The sequence below is a fragment of the Bubalus kerabau genome, chromosome 23 (genome assembly GCF_029407905.1).
Source record: "Bubalus kerabau isolate K-KA32 ecotype Philippines breed swamp buffalo chromosome 23, PCC_UOA_SB_1v2, whole genome shotgun sequence".
Taxonomy (NCBI): domain Eukaryota; kingdom Metazoa; phylum Chordata; class Mammalia; order Artiodactyla; family Bovidae; genus Bubalus; species Bubalus kerabau.
Genome location: NC_073646.1, coordinates 11951856 through 11975007, shown reverse-complemented (window position 1 = coordinate 11975007; position 23152 = coordinate 11951856). Strand labels below are relative to the sequence as shown.

Genomic DNA, 23152 nt, shown 5'->3' with positions numbered 1-23152 from the left:
ATGGATGAAACATCACTGACTCTGCAGTCAAAAATGAAGGAAAACAGTCTAGGGAAAAAGAAGCCATTTGAGGAACGTCTCTGCTTCAGACTCACATCTCTGTTGGCTCACTTTCTAGAGTTATCAATTCTACTGCTCCTGGGGGAAGGGAAGCTGCTGAAGGTAGAGAACAGGAAGCTGAAGGCTGGACACTCCGGAGGGACTCAGTAAATATGTGCTGGATGAGTTGGTACCGCCCATCTGTCACTCAAAGTCCCCTCCAGACTCTCCAAGCTAAAACTCCTCCTAAAACTGACAGCAGAAAAATGTGCGTCTCCTCCAAAGAGCCCTGATTCCTCTTATTAGATATGGAATCCCCTCCACCAGGATGCTCTGAGTGGAAGGCGTGCCCTGTACAACTCCCTCTCTCACCCTGAGCGGTGAGAGAAGTCCGTCTACCACTCTTTGAACCTGACCCTGAGTAGCTGAACCCACGTGACTGGCTGTCATCCATTCAATACTTATAAAGCTCCTACTGTGTGCTGGAGCCGAACTGGGCAATGAATATACCCTGAAAAAGTCAATAGCCACAGGTCGCCAGAGGGGCTCCCAGCAGGCATTCTTCTGCAAGTCGCTTCAGAAGTAGGTTGGTACGAGAGCAGATAGAACGAGTTTCTTCCTCACGTGGTAAGTGAGGGTGTGAGCGAAGCCCCCTCCAGCAGGTTCCAAATGGCTGACGGGCCACACGTCTGTCAGCTACCGCTGGGGACCCCCTCATCTCCCTCCACGCCTGGTTCAATGGGACCACTGCCTAGCCCTTCTCTTTAAAGACTCTCTTCCTCAGGGAGCCCAGCCTTCTACTACACAGCTGGAAGATGGGTCTGGGCCCTGGGGCTAGACGCCCTGAGGGATTCAAACTCAGCCCTGCTTCTTATCAGCTGGGGAACCCCCGACAAGCTACTTCACATCTCAAAATCTCATCAGTGGGCAGCGGCTTCCTCAAGGAACTCGGCTGAAGACCGCGAGGATGCAGACGTGACGCCTCAGTGCAGAAGCAGAACTGAAAGTGCGTGCTGCCAGCAGGCTGCCAGGATTACCGCGGCTCTTACACGATGCTTGATATTAGTATTCTCTCCTGCCAGATTAACCTATGCCTGCCAGGACTCTCTTCCATCCTGATTTCAAAAGTTGACCATCACAGGGTGTCAGGAACTATCTTTGCACACTCCTTCCAGTCCGGGGCCCCTGAGTCTCACCAGCCACTATGTACGGTGTTGCTCTGGCTTCTGAGCTTTCGGTGCAGCCGTGTGCAGGTGGGTGGAATGGTTTTAATCCTCTGAAAGACACCTAGAGAAAGAAGGTTCGGGAACTCCCATTTCACTGGGATGAATCAGAGGAGAGTCATTCAACTGCTGGGGTGTTTTAAATAGTCATATTACTTCAAACAAAATGTTTTTGCTTCTTTTGCCCTTTTGAAATGGAAAGAGAACATGTGGACTCTTCCCCCACATCCTTTCATTACTCCACTCCAACGTGTGTTTACAACTCTTCTTGGTAAAAACCAGCCCATTAATAAAATGACAGACGAGCATCACGAAGAAAGGGCTTTGATTAAGGTCAACAGAGAGGGTTTGGCAGAAGTTGTGATAAAATGCAGCTCGAAGGCTATTCACAAATGAAAGATGGCTGACAGGACCTCACTTTGCAAACAAAAACAATGAAAAATCAATGCACAGTAGTGAATGCCATGGGAGGACCATCTCCACTCCAACCTCACCTCTCATCGAGCTCACTGACCAGAGACACTGACTCCTCTTCTCCCAGGGGTAACAAAGACATGGAGAAGGTTTAAGGCTGGCACGATAAATCTACCCCGACTGCCATTCCCTCCGATGTAGGAGTTCAGCACTGATCTTTCTCGCAGGCCACAAGAGCAATGATGTCAGGGGGTGAAACACCAACTTCACATCAGACACCTAGATCTTTCCTGCCCGTCAATGCTGGAACACAGGGAGGTTGTGAGACCCTCTCACAGTCACAGGGGGTGGGGAGAGGGCACCCAATGAACACTGAATCAACCAGCCAACCAACCGAGCAGCCAGCCCATGAATGGACCGTGGTGCTTCCTCAGTGGGTCAGGCAGTTACTTCCTCCTGACCCTCTTTCAAGTTTGAGCTTCCGGTGAGCATGTCCGCCCCCTAGATCGCCACCCCAGGCCCAGAGTCCAAAGGAATCCGGGGACACGAACACTGGTCTCTACACTTAGCGGGTCTGTCGACATCCGTACAAGTGGACACCTTGTCCTGGTTTCCCTGACAGGACAAAAGCTCCCAAGCCCTTTCCCCCTGGCCAGAACCCTTCACCCTTCCTAGCTCAATGGCTCTTCATTCATTCAGCAACCAGAGATGTCCCTGTCCCAGGAGAATTTCAAATACTTTCATTCTAGGACTATTTAGCTAAAGTCACCACTTGGCAACAAATGGTCAGTGAGAATACAGAGATCGAAGAGAGCCTCTGCCACCCAGAGACTCAGAGTTCGCCAGCTCCTGAGGGTAAGGGGCTTGTTCCTCTCTCCACCTGGGCTTTCCACCAACAGCCAACTCTGGTCTCATGACCCCACAGAATGAGGGTCCACAGATGGGTGTGGTGGTGGCAGAGACGCTCCAGGTGTTAGAGGAACCACTGACCAAAACCACCCACCCTGGCCAGGTGCCATAGTAACTCACCTGCATGAGTTATCTTAAGCAGGAGGTCCTGGGAGGGAACATGGAACTAACAAGCTACCACCAACCAGAAGAATTCAGGAAAGGTCAAAAGGAAAGAGAAGACACCAGCCCACAAGTCCCACCAACCTCCCAGAAGGCTTCCCACTGGAATCCTTCTTGGCTAAGCAATGCGCACGCCACCAGGAAGGTCCCAGAGTCGGAGAGACTGGCCAGAGATGACCCAGAAACTAACCGCATCATGTGATTCTAGCAGTCCACTGCATCCATATTATCCCATTTCTCAGCACAAAGTTGTATGTGATACTCTCTTCTGTTTTAAATATTTTCCAAATCCAAGGGTACCATTGTTTTCTTATTCTTCACATGATATGTGTTTTCTCTCTTACCACAGGTTTCTCATTAAATGATACCTTTCAAAGAACCGCGTCTTAGGGTTCTATATCAATTACAATGTGGTTTAATCATTTTACGTTTTGTTTGTTGGTGGGGGAGGTGGTGGGGCAGTGGCCACTGGTCGTTTTGCTAACATCTGTCTAACACACTAGGGCCGTGTCTGAAAAGTCCTCTAGGCAACCAATGTCGGAGATACACATCGACGCCATCAGCCTTACCTCGATGAGCTTTCTTTCATAGGAGCTTGCGAGTTCCTCGGCGACTTCTCCAGGTTTCTGCTCAGGGACTGTAACTTCTCCATCAACATTCCAAAGATTTGGGACAACTTTTGGGAAAAGAAAGACTTCCGTAAGTAACTTTATCAACTATAATTCCCTCAATTAAATTTTTTTTCTGTAGAATTTTTTTCTGAAGAAAAAAATTTTTTTTCTTCTTTTCCAAATGGCTTCTCTGGAAAGAAAGCTCTTGCTAAAGAAGAAAAAAAAAAATCACAATTACTAACTACTTCCACATTGCATCATTTTCACACAAGTACAATAAAGTGAATGATAAGCTATATTTAAAAAATGGAATAACTGTCCTCGAGATAGATGCACAGAAGTCTAGGGAACGATCTTGTCGCTACTTTCCATTTCAGGGGAAACAGACGATGCTTTGGCAAGATATAAGAGCCTACATGCGCATCTTCTATGTTGGTTAATTTTCTTTTTCTTCAACAAAAAAGTTTTTCAGGGAGGTAGTACCTGCCTACAGCATGAAGTGAGATGGCAGTAGGGCCGCTCAGGCAGCATCTAGAATCAAGGAAGCTTCTGGAAAAACTCCAAAGCCAGTGCACAATGATAATGCAAAGACATCTCCACGAGATACGGCTCTCAGATCAGCACAAGAGTCAGCTCAGTATTGTAAGAAACCGTCGCACTGTCCTCCATAACGCCTGCAACAAGCTACGCTCCCACCTGTGGTGCAGGAGGGCCCCCATGCTCCCACACCATCATCAGCATTCACGATCGGTGGACTTACTGATGGCCGTTCTTACTGTTGTGAGGTGACAACGCATCGTAGTTCTGATTTGTATTTCTGTAATAAGTAGTGATATTGATTCTTTTCATGTGCCTGTTGACCATCTGTATATCTTCTTTGGAGAACTATCTGTTTAGGTCTTCAGCTCATTTTGATTGGGTTGTTTTTCCCATATTAAGCTGTATGAGCTAAAAATAGAGTTACCATAGGATCCTGCAATTCTAGACCCTGGGCATCTACCCAGAGGAAACTTTTCATTTGAAAGGATACATGCATCCCAATTGACAGCAGCATGATTTACAACAGCCAGGACATGGAAGCAACCTACATGTCCATTGGCAGATGAATGGTAAAGAAGACGGGGTACATATACAAATGAAATACTATTCAGCTATAAAAAGGACTGAAATAATGCCATTTGCAGCAACACGTATGGACCCAGAGATTGTCATACTAAGTGCAGTAAGTCATACAGAGAAAGACAAATGCCATAGGGTATCATTTATATGTGGAACCAAAAAAACTGAGGTACATGAACTTCTCAGCAAAACAAAAATAGATTCACAAAGAAAAAAAACTTATGATTACCAAAGGTGGTAGTTCAGTGGTGGCTATATCAGGAGTTTGGGATTAACATATATACATGACTGTATATAAAATAGGAAAACAACAAGGGCCTACCGTATAATACAAGGAGCTACACTCTCTATCTTAAAGTGACCTATAATGGAAAAGAATCTGAAAAGATATATATGCACAACTGAATTACTCTGCTATATCCTTGAAGCTAACACAACACTGTAAATCAACTAGACTTCAATAAAAAAATCTGCACAGTAGATGCCCATGGAAATTGCTTCTACAATAGAAACTGATAAAATATGATAGAAGTAGACAAAACCTGGAAAAGAGCCAGATAATTCCAAGATAAGTAGGAGAACAAGAGTAGGAAAAATGGCCACATGAGCAGTTAAGAAAATCCAGTGGAGTGATTTAAGACTGTAGACTCGCGCCGGGTCTGAAAACAAGCATCAGGGATGCAGAGGCCTGTGTGTCCTGAGATGAGACTCCTGGATGCTCCAATCAAATGTGATGAGATGGCAATGAGGCAAAACAGGAAGCTACGCCTAGTCCTCCAGCCACTGGGATGTGGGAGGCATGGATGCTGGTCAGGCACTCAGGCAGAAGTCAACACTGGGAAAGATTGAGCAAAATGGGAGTGGCTTCTGGGCCTGAACTGATCCATGGCTCCACCTTCAGCCCTTCATGGAGCCTCCATCAGGCTGCAGCTGGTCCAGGCATCTGAGTGACGATACAGAACATGCTAGAATAAAACCGTAAGGGATTTCCCATCAGGAAGCTTCCATAAGCCTCATTATTATCCATCAGAGGGCAAACAGAATGGAAACCACAATCACGGAAAACTAATCAAACTGATCACATGGATCACAGCCTCATCTAACTCAATGAAACTATGAGCCATGCTGTGTAGGGCCGCCCAAGATGGACGGGCCATGGTGGAGAGTTCTGACAAAACACAGTCTACTGGAGAACGGGATGGCAAACCACTTCAGTATTCTTGCCTTGAGAACCCCATGAACAGTGTGAAAAGGCAAAAAGATACGACACTGAAAGGTGAACTCCCCGGGTCGAAAGGTGCCAGATATGCTACTGGAGAAAAGTGGACAAATAACTCCAGAAAGAATGAAGAGACGGAGGCAAAGCGAAAACAATGCCCAGCTGTGGATGTGACTGCTGATGGCAATAAAGTCCAATGCTATAAAGAACAATATTGCATAGGAACCTGGAATGTTAGGTCCATGAGTCAAGGTAAACTGGATGTGGTCAACCAGGAGATGGCAAGGCTGAACATCGACATTTTAGGAACCAGTGAACTAAAATGGACCGGAATGGGTGAATTTAATTCAGATGACCATTATATCTACCACTGTGGGCAAGAATCCCTTAGAAGAAATGGAGTACCTCTCATAGTCAACAAGAGTCTGAAATGCAGTACTTGGGTACCATCTCAAAAATGACAGAATGATCCCTACTTGTTTCCAAGACAAGCCATTCAATATCACAGTAATCCAAGTCTATGCCCCAATCATTAATGCTGAAGAAGTTGAAGGTGAACAGTTCTATGAGGACCTACAAGACCTTCTAGAACTAATACCAAAAAAAAATGTCCTTTTCATCATAGAGGACTGGAATGCAAAAGTAGAAAGTCAAAAGATATCTAGAGTAACAGGCAAGTATGAAATTGGAGTACAAAATGAAGCAGGGCAAAAGCTAACAGACTTTTGCCAAGAGAATACACTGATCATAGCAAACACCCTCTTCCAACAACACAAGAGAAAACTCTACACATGGACGTCACCAGATGGTCAATACCAAAATCAGATTGATTACATTCTTTGCAGCCAAAGATAGAGAAACTCTATACAGTCAGCAAAAACAAGACCAGGAGCAGACTGTGGCTCAGATCATGAACTCCTTATTGCCAAATTCAGGCTTAAACTGAAGAAAGTAGGGAAAACCACTAAACCATTCAGGTATGACCTAAATCAAATCCCTTATGATTATACGGTGGAAGTGACAAACGGATTCAAGGGATTAGATCTGATAGACAGAGTGCCTGAAGAACTACGGACGGAGGTTCATGACATTGTACAGGAGGCAGTGATCAAGACTATCCCCAAGAAAAAGAAATGCAAAAAGGCAAAACAGTTTCCTGAGGAGGCCTTACAAATGGCTGAGAAAAGAAGAGAAGCAAAATGCAAAGGAGAAAAGGAAAGATATACCTATATGAATGCAGAATTCCAAAGAATAGCAAGAAGAGATAAGAGAGCATTCCTAAGTGATCAATGCAAACAAACCAAGGAAAACAATAGAATGGGAAAGACTATAGATCTCTTTCAGAAAATTAGAGATACCAAGGGAACAATTTCATGCAGAGATAGGCACAATAAAGGACAGAAATGGTATGGACCTAACAGAAGCAGAAGATATTAAGAGGTGGCAAGAATACACAGAAGAACTATACAAAAAAGATCTTCATGATCTAGATAACCATGATGGAGTGATCACTCAGCTAGACTCAGACATCCTGGAATGCGAACTCAAGTGGGCCTTAGGAAGCATCACTACAAACACAGCCAGTGGAGGTGATGGAATTTCAGTTGAGCTATTTCAAATCCTAAAAGATGATGCTGTCAAAGTGCTGCACTCAATATGCCAGCAAATTTGGAAAACTCAGCAGTGGCCACAGAACAGGAAAAGGTCAGTTTTCATTATTCCAATCCCAAAGAAAGGCAATGCCAAAGAATGCTCAAACTACCGCACAATTGCACTCATCTCACACACTAGTAAAGTGATGCTTAAAATTCTTCAAGCCAGGCTTCAGCAATATGTGAACCATGAACTTCCTGATGTTCAAGCTGGTTTTAGAAAACGCAGAGGAACCAGAGACCAAACTGCCAATATCCACTGGATCATCGAAAAAGCAACAGAGTTCCAGAAAAATATCTATTTCTGCTTTATTGACTATGCCAAAGCTTTTGACTGTGTAGATCACAACAAACTGGAAAATTCTGAAAGAGCCGGGAATACCAGACCACCTGATCTGCCTCCTGAAAAATCTGTATGCAGGTCAAGAAGCAACAGTTAGAATTGGACATGGAAAAACAGACTGGTTCCAAATTAGAAAAGGAGTACATCAAGGTTGTATATTGTCACCCTGCTTATTTAACTTATATGCAGAGTACATCATGTGAAATGCTGGACTGGATGAAGCACAAGCTGGAATCAAGATATTTGCTGGGAGAAATATCAATAACCTCAGATATGCAGATGACAGCATCCTTGTGGCAGAAGATGAAGAGGAACTAAACAGCCCTTTAGATGAAAGTGGAAGAGGAGACTGAAAAAGCTGGCTTAAAACTCAACATTCAAAAAAGGAAGATCATGGCATCTGGTCCCATCACTTCATGGGAAGTAGGTGGGAAACAATGGGAACAGTGAGAGACTTTATTTTGAGGGGTTCCAAAATCACTACAGATGGTGACTGCAGCCATGAAGTTAAAAGATGCTTGCTTCTTGGAAGAAAAGCTATGACAAAACTAGAGAGCATATTAAAAAACACAGACGTTATTTTGCCAACCAAGGTCTGTCTAGTCAAAGCTCTGGTTTCTCCAGTAGTCAAGTATGGATGTGAGGTAGTCAAGTATGGATGTGAGGGTCAACCTGTAAACAAAGCTGAGCGCTGAAGAATTAATGGTTTTGAACCGTTGTGTTAGAGAAGACTCTTGAGAGTCCCTTGGACTGCTGGGAGATCAAACAGTCAATTCTAAAGGAAATCAGTCCTGAATATTCTTTGGAAGAACTGATGCTGAAGCTCCAATACTTTGGCCACCTGATGCAGAGTCGACGCATTGGAAAAGACCTTGATGCTGGGAAAGACTAAAGGCAGGAGGAGAAGGGGGCAACAGAGAATGAGATGGCATCACCGACTCAATGGACTTGAATTTGAGCAAATTCTGGGAGATGGTGAAGGACAGGGAAGCCTGGTGTGCTGCAGTCCATGGGGTTGCAAAGATCAGACACGACTTAGCGAATGAACAAGGACATCACAACAGAGACACAATAAAGAGTAAGTATTGATTTTTTTTTAGTCTTTCTAAAGGCATCACCCTTACAGAAAATGAGAATCAGAAAGAAAACACAACAAAATTTTAAAAGCTGAGAAGTAGACCAGCAACTGGTGAATAATTTGACAGACCTGAGAAAATTTCATTCTCAGCTGCAAGTGGGCAACTCCAAAATACACTCTGATTAAAATGAACAACTTGTTTAAACTGCTAAACGAGACACTTCTAGGAGTAAGGGTGAGTGAGCACCAGCTAACAGTCCAAAGAAGGGATTAACGAGTCGGTCTTAAGAAGCAACTAGCAGATGATGAAAGAGCTTAGTCTTTGGAAAAGGTGAAAAAAAAAAAAAAGTAGCTGTGCCTGAATTGAAGGTAGGGGTATCTTACTCACAATAGAGGTAAAAATAATACATAATAAACTTTTGAAGTTCTCCCATTTTTCTCTCCTTCCCAACTCCCAGTGTGTTAGTCACTCGGTCGTGTCCAACTCTTTGGCACCCCATGGACTATAGCCCACCAGGCTCCTCTGTCCATGGATATCTCTAGGCAAGAATACTGGGGTGGGTTGCCATGCCCTTCTCCAGGAGATCTTCCTGACCCAGGGATTGAACCTGGGTCTTCCACATTGCAGGCAGATCTTTACCATCTGAGCCACCACCCACCCACCCAACTCCCAGAGGAGTAGGCATATATCTCCAGGTAAGGGAACTAATAGCATGATCCTAAGAATCTACCAGCCAAAGAGAAAAGACCTGAAGGGCTCAATGTGGGAGGCTTTTCAGGGAAATGGCACAGACCCACCACCCCACCAGGAAATGATCAGGGACAGTTTTTAATCAGTGTTTTAGTGCCCCACTCTTGCATGTGAGCAGACAGGAATCACTTTATATTTAAGGCAAGCCCCTAAAATGAAAGATAGGGACTAGAATAAAAAAACAGAGAAATGAAGCTGTAGGAAAGGAAAATTATTAAGCAAGAAGAACACTTCAAAAACAAGTTATGTGTCACACTCCCAGAGAGAAGAGAAGCAGCAAGTTGAGAAATGGAAGAGAAGGATATTTGGAAAAAACCCACAGAGTGTAAGAAAGCCCTTTGGAAAGCAAAACCATGACAGCAGAAATGCAACACCAGGCACAAGGGAACAGAAGGCAAAGAAACTTCTAGAGAGCAGAGCCAAAGGATGACAAAACAGAGAACAAAAGAGGAAATCACAAATTACCAAGTGAGAAGAGCTCAAGAAAGAAAAAACAAAATAATAGAGGAGGAGGAAGTCAAAGACACAATTCAAGAAATGTCCCAGAACCAAAATGTCCCAGACATGAGTGCTGAGGTCGAAGAGCTCAGTAGGAAAGAGCTCCATGAGGACAAGCTCGGCGATCACAAGCTAACAGTGAAGTTTCAGAACACCAGAGACGAAGATGAGAGGGTGTAAGTGCCCAGAGTGGAAGGAGAATTTTTACAAAGGATGAAAAATTAGCCAGGACATGGAAGCAACCTAGATGTCCATCAGCAGATGAATGGATAAGAAAGCTGTGGTACATATACACAATGGAGTATTACTCAGCCATTAAAAAGAATACATTTGAATCAGTTCTAATGAGGTGGATGAAACCGGAGCATATTATACAGAGTGAAGTAAGCCAGAAAGAAAAACACCAACACAGTATACTAACGCATATATATGGAATTTAGAAAGATGGTAACGATAATGCAAGAGTGGGGCACTAAAACACTGATTAAAAACTGTCCCTGATCATTTCCTGGTGGGGTGGTGGATCTGTGCCATTTCCCTGAAAAGCCTCCCACATTGAGCCCTTTAGGTCTTTTTTCCTGTATGTGAGACAGCAAAAGAGACACAGATGTATAGAACAGTCTTTTGGACTCTGTGGGAGAGTGAGGGTGGGATGATTTGGGAGAATGGCATTAAAACATGTATAATATCTTATAAGAAATGAATCGCCAGTCCAGGTTCGATGCAGGATACACGAAGCTTGGGGCTGGTGCACTGGGATGACCCAGAGGGATGGTATGGGGAGGGAGGTGGGAGGGGGGTTCGGGATGGGGAGCACGTGTACACCCGTGGCAGATGCATGTTGATGTATGGCAAAACCATTACAATATTGTAAAGTAAAATAATAATAATAATTAATAAATAGTTTATGCTTAAAAAAAAATCAGAAATGGCAAAGGATTTCTAAACAGCATCAGTGTAAGCTAGACAACAATAAAGGGCTATCTTCAACACCCTGAGAGGAATGATTTCCAACCTAGAGTTATCTACAGAGCCAAACCATGTGAGAAATGCTAAGGACGTTTACAGACAAGCAACGTCTCAAAAATTTTATCTCCCACCCAAAGAAGAGAAGAAATCTAAAATGAGGAACACAGAGATGCCAAGATATCGGGGATCCAACACAAAAGTGAGTTGTGGGAAAATCCTTCATGACAACCAAAGTGGAAGAAACCCACAGGGCCATCATGGATAAATGGATAAACAAAGTGTAGTGTGCCAACACAATGGATCATTGTGTGAAAGTGTGAAAGTGAAAGTCGCTCAGTCCTGTCTGACTCTTCGCAACCCCATGGACTGTAGTCCATGGAATTCTCCAGGCCAGAATACTAGAGTGGGTAGCCTTTCACTTCTCCAGGGGGTCTTCCCAACCCAGGGATGGAACCCAGGTCTCCTGCATTGCAGGCGAATTCTTTACCAGCTGAGCACAAGGGAAGCCCAATGGATTATTATTTAGCTTTAAAAAGGAATGAAGTGCTGACCCTTGCCACAATATGGAGGTACCTTGAAAACTTGCTGCTGAGTGAAAAAAGCCAGCCACAGAGGCCTCACACTGTATGCCATCATGAAACGTGCAGAGCAGGTACTGGTTTCCAGAAGTCTGGAGGAAGGAGGGATGGGGAGTGACTGCTCGTGAGTCTTGGGTTTCTTCCTGGGGTAATAAAACTGTTCTAGAAAATGATGCTTGGACAACCTTACGAACGTACCAAGCAGCAGTGAACCGTGCACTGTGAGGGGTGACTGGTGCAGCATGTGAATCGCACTGCGATAAACGAGGACTGAACTGGAGAGAACAGGTGCACAGAGGAGTCAGGCTGCTTCCAGCTGCAGGTCGGAGGACTCCAGGAGAGACCATCTCAGGACGACGCCGATGCCTCAAGTGTTTGAAAATACTGAGATTTATACAACTGAGGGAGCCTCTGGAGTTGAATTAGTGAAAAGTACACTTAATACCAAAAAATTTTTTAAACTCAAAACAGTTAAGCATTAACTTTGAAGAAATGTAAAAGTTGTCCAAAAATACTGATCATGTATATATGTATCTCATGGCTGAGCTGTGGAGAGCATTTTCAGAGTCGTAATAATGTAATCACGGACTACTGATTGAACCAAAATGATTGCGTGACTGTGCTAGATTATATGACAACTGGAGGGTGTGTGTTTCTGTGTGTTCATGTGTGTGTGTGTGTGTGTGTGTGTACACACATACTTCAAGGGTGTGAAGGACCAGAGAATGCTACCCTTCATCTTCCACAATAAGAAATCCATAAACAGGAGGAGAGGGGGACCATAGAGGATGAGACAGTTGGATGACATCACCAACTCGATGGACAGGAGTCTGAGCAAGCTCTGGGAGTTGGTGATGGGCAGGGAAGCCAGCCCGGCATGCTGAAGTCCATGAGCTCACAAAGAGTCGGACACGACTGAGCAACTGAACTGAACAACTTAAAAAAAAACCAACAAGAAACAATAGACAAATTATTCAGAGCTATCAAGGTAACTGCTGAAAGAATGGGTTTAAAAGCTTACAGTAGGAACTCCCTGGTGGACAGTGGGTAAGAACTGTGGGTAAGGAACACAGGTTCGAGCCTGGAAAGATTCTACATCAGAGCAGCTGAGCCCGGGGGCCACAGCCACTGCAGCCTGTGGGCCTAGAGCCCTGCTTCGCAGCAAGAGAAGCCACTGCGATGAGAAGCTACGACGAACAAGAGCCCCACTTGCCGCAGCTACAGAAAGCCTGCTCGCCACAATGTAGACCCAGCAGAGCCAAAAATAATAAATTAACTGTTTAAAAAATGGTTTAAAGCGTTTGCTTGTGAGCAGTGGGAAGTGGGGGAAGATGGTGGCTGGAAGCATCAGGTCTTTTATCGACAAAGCTCATATTGTACTAAAACTCAATTCTCTGAAAAACTAAATTCAATTTTATTTGGTGAAAAAAACCTTTAGTTTTCAAATAAAAAGCTGAATGCATTTAATCTAAGATCAAGAATAAAATAAGGATTCCCACTCACCACTTTTGTTCAGCATAGCATTGAAAGTCCTAGCCATGGTAATCAGACAAGAAAGAGAAATAAAAGGAATCCAAATTGGAAAGGAAGAAGTAACACTGTCACAGTTTGCTGATGACATGATATTATATATAGAAAATCCAGAAGATACCACTAAAAACCTACTAGAGTTCATTAATGAACTCAGTAAAGTTACAGGATACAAAAAAATATTCAGAAATCTATTGTACTTCAATACATTAATAATGAACCATAAAAAAAGATAAATTTAAAAGACAATTCCACTTACTGTCACATAAAAAAGAATAAAATACCTAGGAATAAATCTAGCCAAGAGGGTAAAAAATCTGTACTCAGAAAACTATAAAACACCTATGGAAGAAACTGAAGACAACACAAACAGGTAGAAAGATACACTGTGTCCATGGAACAGAAAAACTAATATTGTTAAAATGACCATAACACTCAAGGCAATCTACAGATTCAATGCAATCCCTATCAAAATACCAATGGCATTCTTCACAGAACTAAAATACTTCTAAGGACCCAAATAAACAAAACTATCTTAAGAAAGAACAGAGCTGGAGGCATCACACTCCCTTGATTTCAGACACTACAAAGCTACAGCAATCAAAAGAGTATGGTACTCACATAAAAAAGGACAGCAGGATCAAGAGAACAGAATAGAAAGCCCAGAAATAAACCCACACTTTAGGTCAATTAATCTAAAACAAAGGAGGCAAGAATATACAATGGGGGAAAGATAGTTTTTTCAACTAGTGATGCTGGGAAAACTGGACAGATACATGTATAAGAATGAAATTAGAACATTCTCTCATACCATGTACAAAAATAAATGCAAAATGGATTAAAGAACTAAATATAAAATCAGAAAGTACAAAACTCCTAAAAGAAAACATAGGCAGAACACTGTTCAACATAAAGTGCTGCAATATTTTTTCAATGTTCCTAAGACAAACGAAGCAAAGCAAAAAATAAACAAACAGATCTAATTAAACTTAGAAGCTTTTGAACAACAAAGGAAACCATCAGCTACAACAAAAAAGACAAGCTACCAAAAGGAGAAAATATTTGCAAATAACATAACCAATTTTTTATTTGTATCAGGACTTCCCTGATAGCTCAGTTGGTAAAGAATCCACTTGCAATGCAGGAAACCCCAGTTCGATTCCTGGGTCGGAAAGATCTGCTGGAGAAGGGATAGGCTACCCACTACAGTATTCTTGGGCTTCCCTGGTGGCTCAGCTGGTAAAGAATCCTCCTACAATGCAAAAGACCAGGGTTCAATTCCTGGGTTGGGAAGATCCCCTGGAGAAGGGAAAGGCTACCCACTCCAGTATTCTGGCCTGGAGAATTCCATGGACTGTATAGTACATGGAGTCACAAAGAATCAGACACAACTGAGCGACTTTCACATAACCAATAACGGGTTAATACCCAAAATATATACACAGCTCTCCACAGCTCAATATCTAAAAAACAAACAACCCAATTTTAAAATGGTCAGAAGGTCTAAATAGACATTAAAAAAAAAAAGATATACAGATGGCAAACAGACACATGGAAAGATGCTCAACACAGTTAATCATCAGAAATAAAAATCAAAACCACCATGCGGCATCACCCCCGTCAAAACCGCTAATCATCAGAAGACCACAAACAATAAATGCTGGAGGGAAAGCAAACTGGTGCAGCTTCTGTGGAAAACAGTATGCAGGGTCCTCCAAAAGCTAAAAATAGAATTACCATATGATCCAGCAATGCCACCCCTGGATATATATCCAAAGAAAATAAAAACACTAATTTGGAAAAAAAAAAAAAAATACATACACCCCAGTGTTCATAGCAGCACATTATTTACAATAGCCAAGACATAGACACAGCCTAAGTGTTCATCAACAGGTGAATGGAAGAAGATGTACCTCTACAGCCTACAGATCAATATTAGGAACGTGAGGGGAGCCACCTCTCTACTGGCAAGGTGAATCTGGGGCGAGGCACCAGAAGCCACTTGTCCCTTTAGTTGAAGTTTGTACAAGCATCACATCTGATCAGTGTGTTTTCTAGCCCAAAAGATTTCACCTGCCATGGGAGCAAGAGAACAGGCAGGTGTTCAAGGAAAGCAGCACAATAAAAGTGTGAGTAACATCAAGTCATATGAGAGCCAAAAACAGCAGCTTACAGCACCGCTTCCTCCTCTCCGCACATCCTCCAGCAAACCAGTCACCTTGGAGAGGGTAACTGGCATTGAATCCTGCACATCAAATCTGAACGACAGACACACACTTCTGTGACTGATTGCACTTCATGTTTGTTGTTGCTGTTTTAAGATATCTGTTTCCTGAGAGTGATCTATTAAATCTGGGCACAGAAAGACAACTCAACAGCCCAGGAAGAAACAATTTGGGTCCAAAAGAGCTCACTCTGAATTCCAGAATACAAGACTTAAAAACACTGGCTAGCAATGCCATCTCAAGCCTAAACTTTTTCATTAACAATCTCCGTCCACAGTTTGAGTTACTCTGACAGTGACTTCTGCCCTGCTCGAGCGCTGCACAAAGAGGACCGAAAGAAACTCTGACCCACGTGTTTAGATATTTCAACCATGGAGGAGAAAGTTGTATAGTAGTCTGCCCCCATCTGCAATTTAATTTCCATGGTTTCAGATACCTGTGGTCAATTGTGGTCCAAAAATATTAAATGGAAAATTCCAGAAATAAACATTCAGTTTTAAATCACATACCATGCTGAGTAGCATGGTGAAATCTTGTACCATCCTGCCCTGCTCAGGACGTGAACCATCTCTTTGTCCAGTGTATTCAATGCTGTATATACAACCCGCCTATTAGTACAGGACAAAACAGCATATATGGGATCTGGCATTATCCGCAGTTTCAGACACCCACTGGGGGTCTTAGAACATAGCCCTGGGGGATGGTGGCCAGAGGGTGGAGGATGGGATAAGGGATACAGTGTCGAAATGGCCAAAACATAAGTCCAAAAGCAAAATGGAGAAAGGGCTGGATTTAATTTGCTAAACACAATTTGAAAGCTACATCCATACACAATGGGTCTTCATAAAAATAAAACAGTGATAATTGCTTCATCTTACTTGGCACTTTGGAGTTGACCAAGCATCTTCAAATGCCCCATTCACAGAAACCTCCATACAGGACTCAATCTGGCCAGCTGAGGTTTGTGCCAGAGCTGAAGCTATCTAGGTTATCTGTCTAGCACAGAATGCCTCGTAACCCAGGCGACCTACTTAACATCCACATTAGTCATGGGAAAATTTACACTTTATTTACTTGTACAAACTCTGAGCAGTCAGCAGTCTTCTCCTGTATGTATTTCCTTGATGGCATAATTATCCAAGTTAGATTCCAAATGGAAAAAACACTGGCAAAAATAATAAGCCTTCTCTACACCCAGAGAGACACGGAAAGTGTGTCTGGTACAAGCACATTCACTTTAATCAGAACTACCTTTCGTGTTCTAGAGAGGCTGTGGGTTTGTTAGCACCACTGTTATTTACACTTGGAGAACAGGACAGTCTTTCGCATCCTTGCAGCCTACCAAGGTATCTGTGATAAGTCACCTGAAATAAGCAGATGCTAAGCTGGTCTCACTAGCAGGCAAGGCACCAGAGAACACATGGGGTTTTTTGCCTAAATTATTTTAAGCCAAGCTTTGGCTACCACGGAGAGCGGCCTGGCAAACAGTATGATAAGATTACTGTTTTCCTTTCAATATGAACAATCTTAGCATGACCCCAGCTGCAAACAGCATGAGGTGCAGGCCGTGGAAGAGGATAAGGAACCATTTAAAATTCAGAGACGGCTCCCTTGAACATTCTTATGGACACGAGGAGGTGTGCCAGGTCCTGTGACCGCAGGCCGGGTGTGGTGTGATGGGGACTGGGGACACCTGGAGGCTCCAAAGGAGAACCACTCTTCCTGGGCATGGTGACAGTGACCTCACAAGGCAGCAGGGACCCACATTTGCTCCAGCAAAGGAATGAGTCTTCATAACAACAGCACCCACCATTCTGAGCGCTCGCTGCTGCGGCAAGGGGAGGGCACGGTGAAGACGACACTGTGTGCTCTGCCATCAGACAGATGCCAAGTGCAAAGTCTGGTTCCACCACTCACCAGAGAGAGACCCTGGTTTCATCCACTCACTCAACAACTAGCTACTTACGATTCATTACACACCAGGCACTAGACATGCCCACACAGCAAGTCTCTCAGTCATGTCTGACTCTTTGAGACCCCACAGACTGTAGCCCGTCAGGTTCCTCTATCCGTGGGAGTATCCCAGCAAGAATACTGGAGGGGGTTGCCATTTCCTCCTCCAGGGGATCTTCCTCACCCAGTGACCAAACCCATGTTTCCTGTGTCTCCTGCATTGGCAGGCACATTCTTTACCACTGAGCCACCAGGGAAGCCCTTTCATAATAACCCTGGTTTTTGTTGTTCAGTTGCTAGGTCGTGTCTGACTCTTTGTGACCCCATGGACTGCAGGACACCAGGCTTCCCTGTCCTTCATTATGTCCTGGAGTTTGCTCAAATGCATGTGCTTTGAGTTGGTGATTCTACCTAACCGTCTCATCCTCGGCCACCCCCCTTCTCCTTTTGCCGTCAACCTTCCCAAACATCAGGGTCTTTTCCCAAACAGTCACAGGATGAAACACCATAAAGCAGGCAAAGCACTCAATTCGTGTGCAGCCAGGGGTCCAGATGCCGTTACCACTGGGGTCATCCTTCAACGCCTTCCGCCTTGCCATGCACTCTGCTGGGCACGTTACTATATATATTACGTACTGTTCTCACAGTGAACATACATGGTAGATATTATTAACCCCAGAAAAATGAGTTTCCAAGGCGTTATGGGATGAGCCCAAGATCAGACAGGTACCAAAGGGCAGGTTCAGGATGAAACCCAAGCCTCTGTTCCTCCCCTGACATGCTCCTGCCCCAGCTCCGTCGGCAGCAGCGTAACTAGAGGGGACACACCCAGTCTCTGGCTCAGACCTTTGTTCAGCAGGTGTTCGTGAGCCCAGAAAGTCAAGGACAGGCTGGGGTCAGGGGAGGTGGCTCCTCTCCTGACCCCAGGTTACAGCCCGGCTCCCGTCTCACAGCACCAGCTGTCACCAGGGCAGCAAGTCTCCGGCATCTCTCAGGACAGCTTCTCTTGGGGGCTTTCTGAGTTACCACTGAACGTGTGCAGGCTTTTCAGGGATGGGGAACAGATGAACTCAGGCTCCGAGTCAGCCCATTTCAACCTTGGGGAAGGGAGTACTTGCCCCCCAAACTGAGAAATCTTGATTCAACCTGGAGTTTCCATGAGAAGCCAAGCCACAGTACTTGGGGGGAAAGGTGCTGAAACAGACAAGAGATCCTGGCACTGAAAAGGAATAGCTGCTCCCGACTGGAGTGAGAGAAGGTTCTACCTCCGTGCCGGGGTCTCAGGATGCAGCATAGAACATCTACAGGCAGCAGAAAGGGGGAAAACTACTGTTCATGGAGCCTGATGAGCAAATGATTTCTATCATATTGTACCCGGCCTGAACCACCACTATGCAGGATCTCCTGCACAGCACTGAGGAAGTGGGGGTGTGGCTTCTTTTACAGCACTGCAATCAATGTACTTGGTACTGCAAACCACTGTCTGCCTGACTTCAAAGCCCCAAGCTCTCCCAGACTCACCACACTGCCTCCCTACCTCCTGAGCCCACTGGCCACCATGTCACCAACTTCCACCTGATAGACTTCCCAGGCCACGTGCTAAAACCCCAGAGGAAACCTGCCTCCCTGAATGCATCAAACGCACACACACAGACACACATGCATGCACACACACACCACATGTATGCATATTTGGTTGCCTGCTCGTGGGTAACTATAAATTTCAAACCCTCCAGAAACTTGAAACCTTATTTTCCAAAAGCCTGATATATACCTAGTCACCTCACAGAGAGCCAAGCCAAGAAAATGTTACCTAAACAACATCCTAGAACGTGACATCTACACCCACATCATTGCCCCAAGGGATGCATACTCATCTGTATCCTTCAAGAATAGGACCAGGAACTCTGGGATCGAGGGGGATACTGTTTCTAATAGACGAGTAATTATATAGGATGAGAAGGCTTCCCTTGTGGCTTAGACGGCAAAGAATCCGTCTGCAATGCAGGAGACCGAGGTTCAATCCCTGGGTCAGGAAGATCCCCTGGAAAAGGGCATGGCTACCCACTCCAGTATTCCTCCCTGGAGAATTTCATGGACAGAGGAACCTGGCAGGCTTCCTGCTTCCAAGCAGTCCATGGGGTCACAAAGAGATGGACACGACTGAGCGACAAATATACTAGAAGCAGAGACACAAGTGCATCCCTGGATTCAAACCCTGGCTCTGTCACTAGGCAGAGTGAAATAGGAGGCACATGACTTCATGGCTTTGAGCCTCAGTTTCCCCATCTGTAAAAGGGGATAATACCTCTTGTGAGGACTAAACAGAAGAATATAAGTTACTTTACATTCTCGCCTCATGCATTAAAGATATGATAATTTTTTAATATTTATTTACCTATTTGACTACACCAGGTCTTAGTTGTGACATGTGGGATCTTTAGCTGTAGCACGCAGGATCTGGTTGCCTGAGCAGGCCTCTGTTTTGCGAGTGTGGAGTCCTGGCCACTGGACCACCACAGAAATCCCTAGGATAGTTTTTTTTTAAGGCAAATATAAAGTGAGATCCTGCCTTCTTTTTCAAATCAAAAGTCTGTTCACTAGAAGTTTCCATCTCCTACAGGTCTTGCCAGAGACATCTGCTCACCTGTTTAGACGTCGCATCTCTCTTGCGAGGGATCATCTAAATACATAACGCGTGCACAGGGACAGCTGGGGGCGACTGCTGCCTACAACCAGAACTGTCATCACGCCCGTCACCAACCACATTTCCACCTGCCCCTGTGATGCAGTCCAGCAGAGGCTCTGATGGAAACTGGAGAGTTGTGTTCTTCCCCTTAAAGTGAAAACCAGTCTCAGAGCGAGAACCACTCTGTTGCTGGAATAAAACAGGCAGCGAGGCATGCCAGACGGAACGATTTCTTTGCCACGATCTAAGCGGTGCGAAAGCATTTGCCGAAAAGAGCTCTGGACCCGACCACACTCTACGGACCCACGAGGGCCAGCTTGTCAGCAGAGATGCAAGATGACACGGACGGCTCCGAATGCCATTTGTAAAGCTGTTCCTTTCAAAACACAGATATGTCTAAGTCCAGAATCCCACTAGTAGCAGATATGTGTGTGATGCGGTTCCATTTTGGTGGGAGGGAGGGGGGATGGAGGGGGGAGGGAGGAGGATGATCTGGATCTGAACCTGGTTGTCTAGGACGCAGGGCCAACCCGAGCTGCTAACACTGGTCACCTGGGTGTGGAGAGCCGTGGACGACAATCAGTTTTCCCTGTAAACCTCTGAATCATTTTATTCCAAACAAGGACGTGTGACGTCCACAGTTCATCCCTATAGCAGCAGTGCCATGCTTATCAGAGGCAGGAACTGCTTGTCTGTAAGCTCAGGTTCATGGGCATCAAATCTTCCTTGGGAAATCACCGTACGACCTGCCTTTAAAAAGAGCCTCCTGAAATTTCAAAAGGCCGCGTGGAAGATTTCTCTGGACTGCCTCAGTGCTGGAACTCTGCGCCATCCCCCGCGCAGATGTCGTGCACTTTTTTTAAAAAGGAAATGAGCTGGGACTTCCCTGGTGGTCCAACGGTTAGGACTCTGTGCTTTCACTGCCGTGGCCGGGCTTCAATCCCTGGCTGGGAACTAAGACCCCACAAGCCAAGCGGCATGGCCAGAAAGAAAGGAAGAACGTGTCAACAGACTGAGACGGACGCGACAGTGCCAAAGGCTTAAGAGCCAGAGTCTGCTGGACCTGGGTTCAAACATCAGCTCGGCCCCTTTCTGCAAGGCCATCGGCTGCCCTGGGCCCAGTCTCCTGCTTGGTAAAGAGGGGATGTAATAACACACCCATCCTGCAGGGCAACCGTGGAGGATTCAGAGAGAAAACAGACAAAGCTACCAGCAGAGGCCCAGCACAGAGAACACGCTGTGTACGTGGTCATGGTGATGGGGGCTGTCAGGGTGATTAATGGAACATCAGACGGTGACGTTGACCATACCCAGACTGCTGCTGTTTGGTCCCTAAGTCATCTTCGACTCTTCTGTGACCCCATGGACTACAGCCCGCCAGGCTCCTCTGTCCAGGGGATTTGGATTTCCCAGGCAAGAATACTGGAGTGGGTTGCCATTTCCTCCTCCAAGGAGTCTTCCCGACACAGAGATCAAACCTGGGTTTCCTGCATTGGCAGGTGGCTTGTTTACCACTGAGTCAGCTGGGAAGCCCTAGAAACTCCTAAAAGGCAAAAGCTCCCTCCTGTTTCTCCGAACCCACAAAAAGTCCAGAATCCGATGAGGTCCATTTTAGATTCTCAATACTTCCTGGGTGGCTGACCGACATCACTTAGAAACGGAATGTACCAATATATCAAGAACATCGGTCAGCCACTTTCACTGGAGATGCGATTGAGCCACCGAGGCACATTTTTTAGTGTGGCTCTCAGACCCTGTGGCTATGTCTCCTCTTTGTTTCTTCCACAAGTTTACTTTCTCAAATTATAAAAGTAACACATGTTCACTGCAGGAAAAATAATCCATCTTAATATGTTCAAGCCCCTGTCATACACCAGACAACTGAAATCAAGGGACGTTAACCAGGAATAAATCTCAACCCAGCCAACAAGTTATAGGATAATCCATTATATTTCTAGACTCTCGTATAGAGTGCAGTTCACACTCCTTCCAAGGGGTGTACACACTACCTCTCACTTGGCCCATACAACTGTTCAGGGGTTGGGGGAACTGCCTAGAGGATGAGACTAGAATAGCAACGGTTAATATTTACCGGATGCTTGCTAAGCGCTCACCTGACGGTAAGCACTTCTCGTGCAGTGACACGAAGCATCCACCTTTGCATTCTGAGGCTGCGATCTGAACCATGATGCCGCATCTCTGCCCACGAGCTCCAACGTGGGAGTTCTGGCCTGGCAGAGATGGATGGGAATCTTGATTCCAGAGGGAGAGCCTGAGCAAGCCTCAGGCAGACTGGGTTTGCTCTTCTCTGGGAGGTTGGTTTATTCCCCCCATGTGATACCACATCCCAGAAGAAAGCACCACAAGTGAGGAAACCTTGATATCGTGGATGTGACTACTTATTTTCTTTTCCCCATTTCATTAAAAATTAGAAATCAATCCATGAGCATAAGTTTGTAGTTTTAAAAGATTCAACCCAAAAGAACTGAAGGTATAAAAAAAAAAAAAAAACTGGTATTCAATGGTTCCAAAGGCAAAAGCAATCCAAGTGTCCAGGGATGAAGGAACGAATGAACACTATCTGATCTGTACATAATGTACAGTCATTTGACCTTGAAAAGGCGAGAGATTCTGACCCACGCAACAACACAGATGAACCTTAAGACACTGTGCTAAGTGAAGTAAGTCCATCACTAAAGGACAGACACTGTGTGAACCCACTTATAAGAAGCACTTGGATTAGTCAAGTTTAGTCATAGAGCCGGGAAGGAGAATGGTGGCTGCCAGGGGCTGAGGGGCGGGAGAATCGGGGAGGGACACGACTGAGCGACTAATCTGATCCGATCTGTCTAACGGTGCAGTTTCGGTTTAGAAAGACGGAGAGAGCTCTGGAGACAGATGGTGGCAATGGTTACACACAGTGTGAATGGACTTCCTGCCACCAAAGCGTACATTTCACAACAGTTAAGATGGCCAGTTACACGTTATATGTATGCCACCACGATTTGAAATATTTAAATATTTTTAAAAGAATGAAGTGCTGACAGATGCCACAAAGTGGGTGAATTTTGAGGACATGACACTAAGTAAAAGAACCCAGATACAGAAGGACACATAGACTGTGACTCCATCTACACGAAATGTCGAAATAGGCAAATTCATAGAAACAGAAGTAATTTCACAGCTGCTG

General features: G+C 44.9%; 1 protein-coding gene across 16 annotated transcripts in view; it reads right to left on the bottom strand.

The window, feature by feature from the left end:
* SNX29 (sorting nexin 29) overlaps positions 1-23152 on the bottom strand; it is a 587227-nt gene that overhangs the window by 293471 nt on the left and 270604 nt on the right. For 14 of the 16 annotated variants that reach the window (XM_055561377.1, XM_055561372.1, XM_055561371.1 and 11 more), the window contains one exon: positions 3317-3423. The exons of 1 other annotated variant lie outside the window; for it this stretch is intronic. In XM_055561377.1, coding sequence (XP_055417352.1) covers positions 3317-3423 — 107 coding nt within the window. One more of the 16 variants, XM_055561381.1, reaches the window with a different exon arrangement.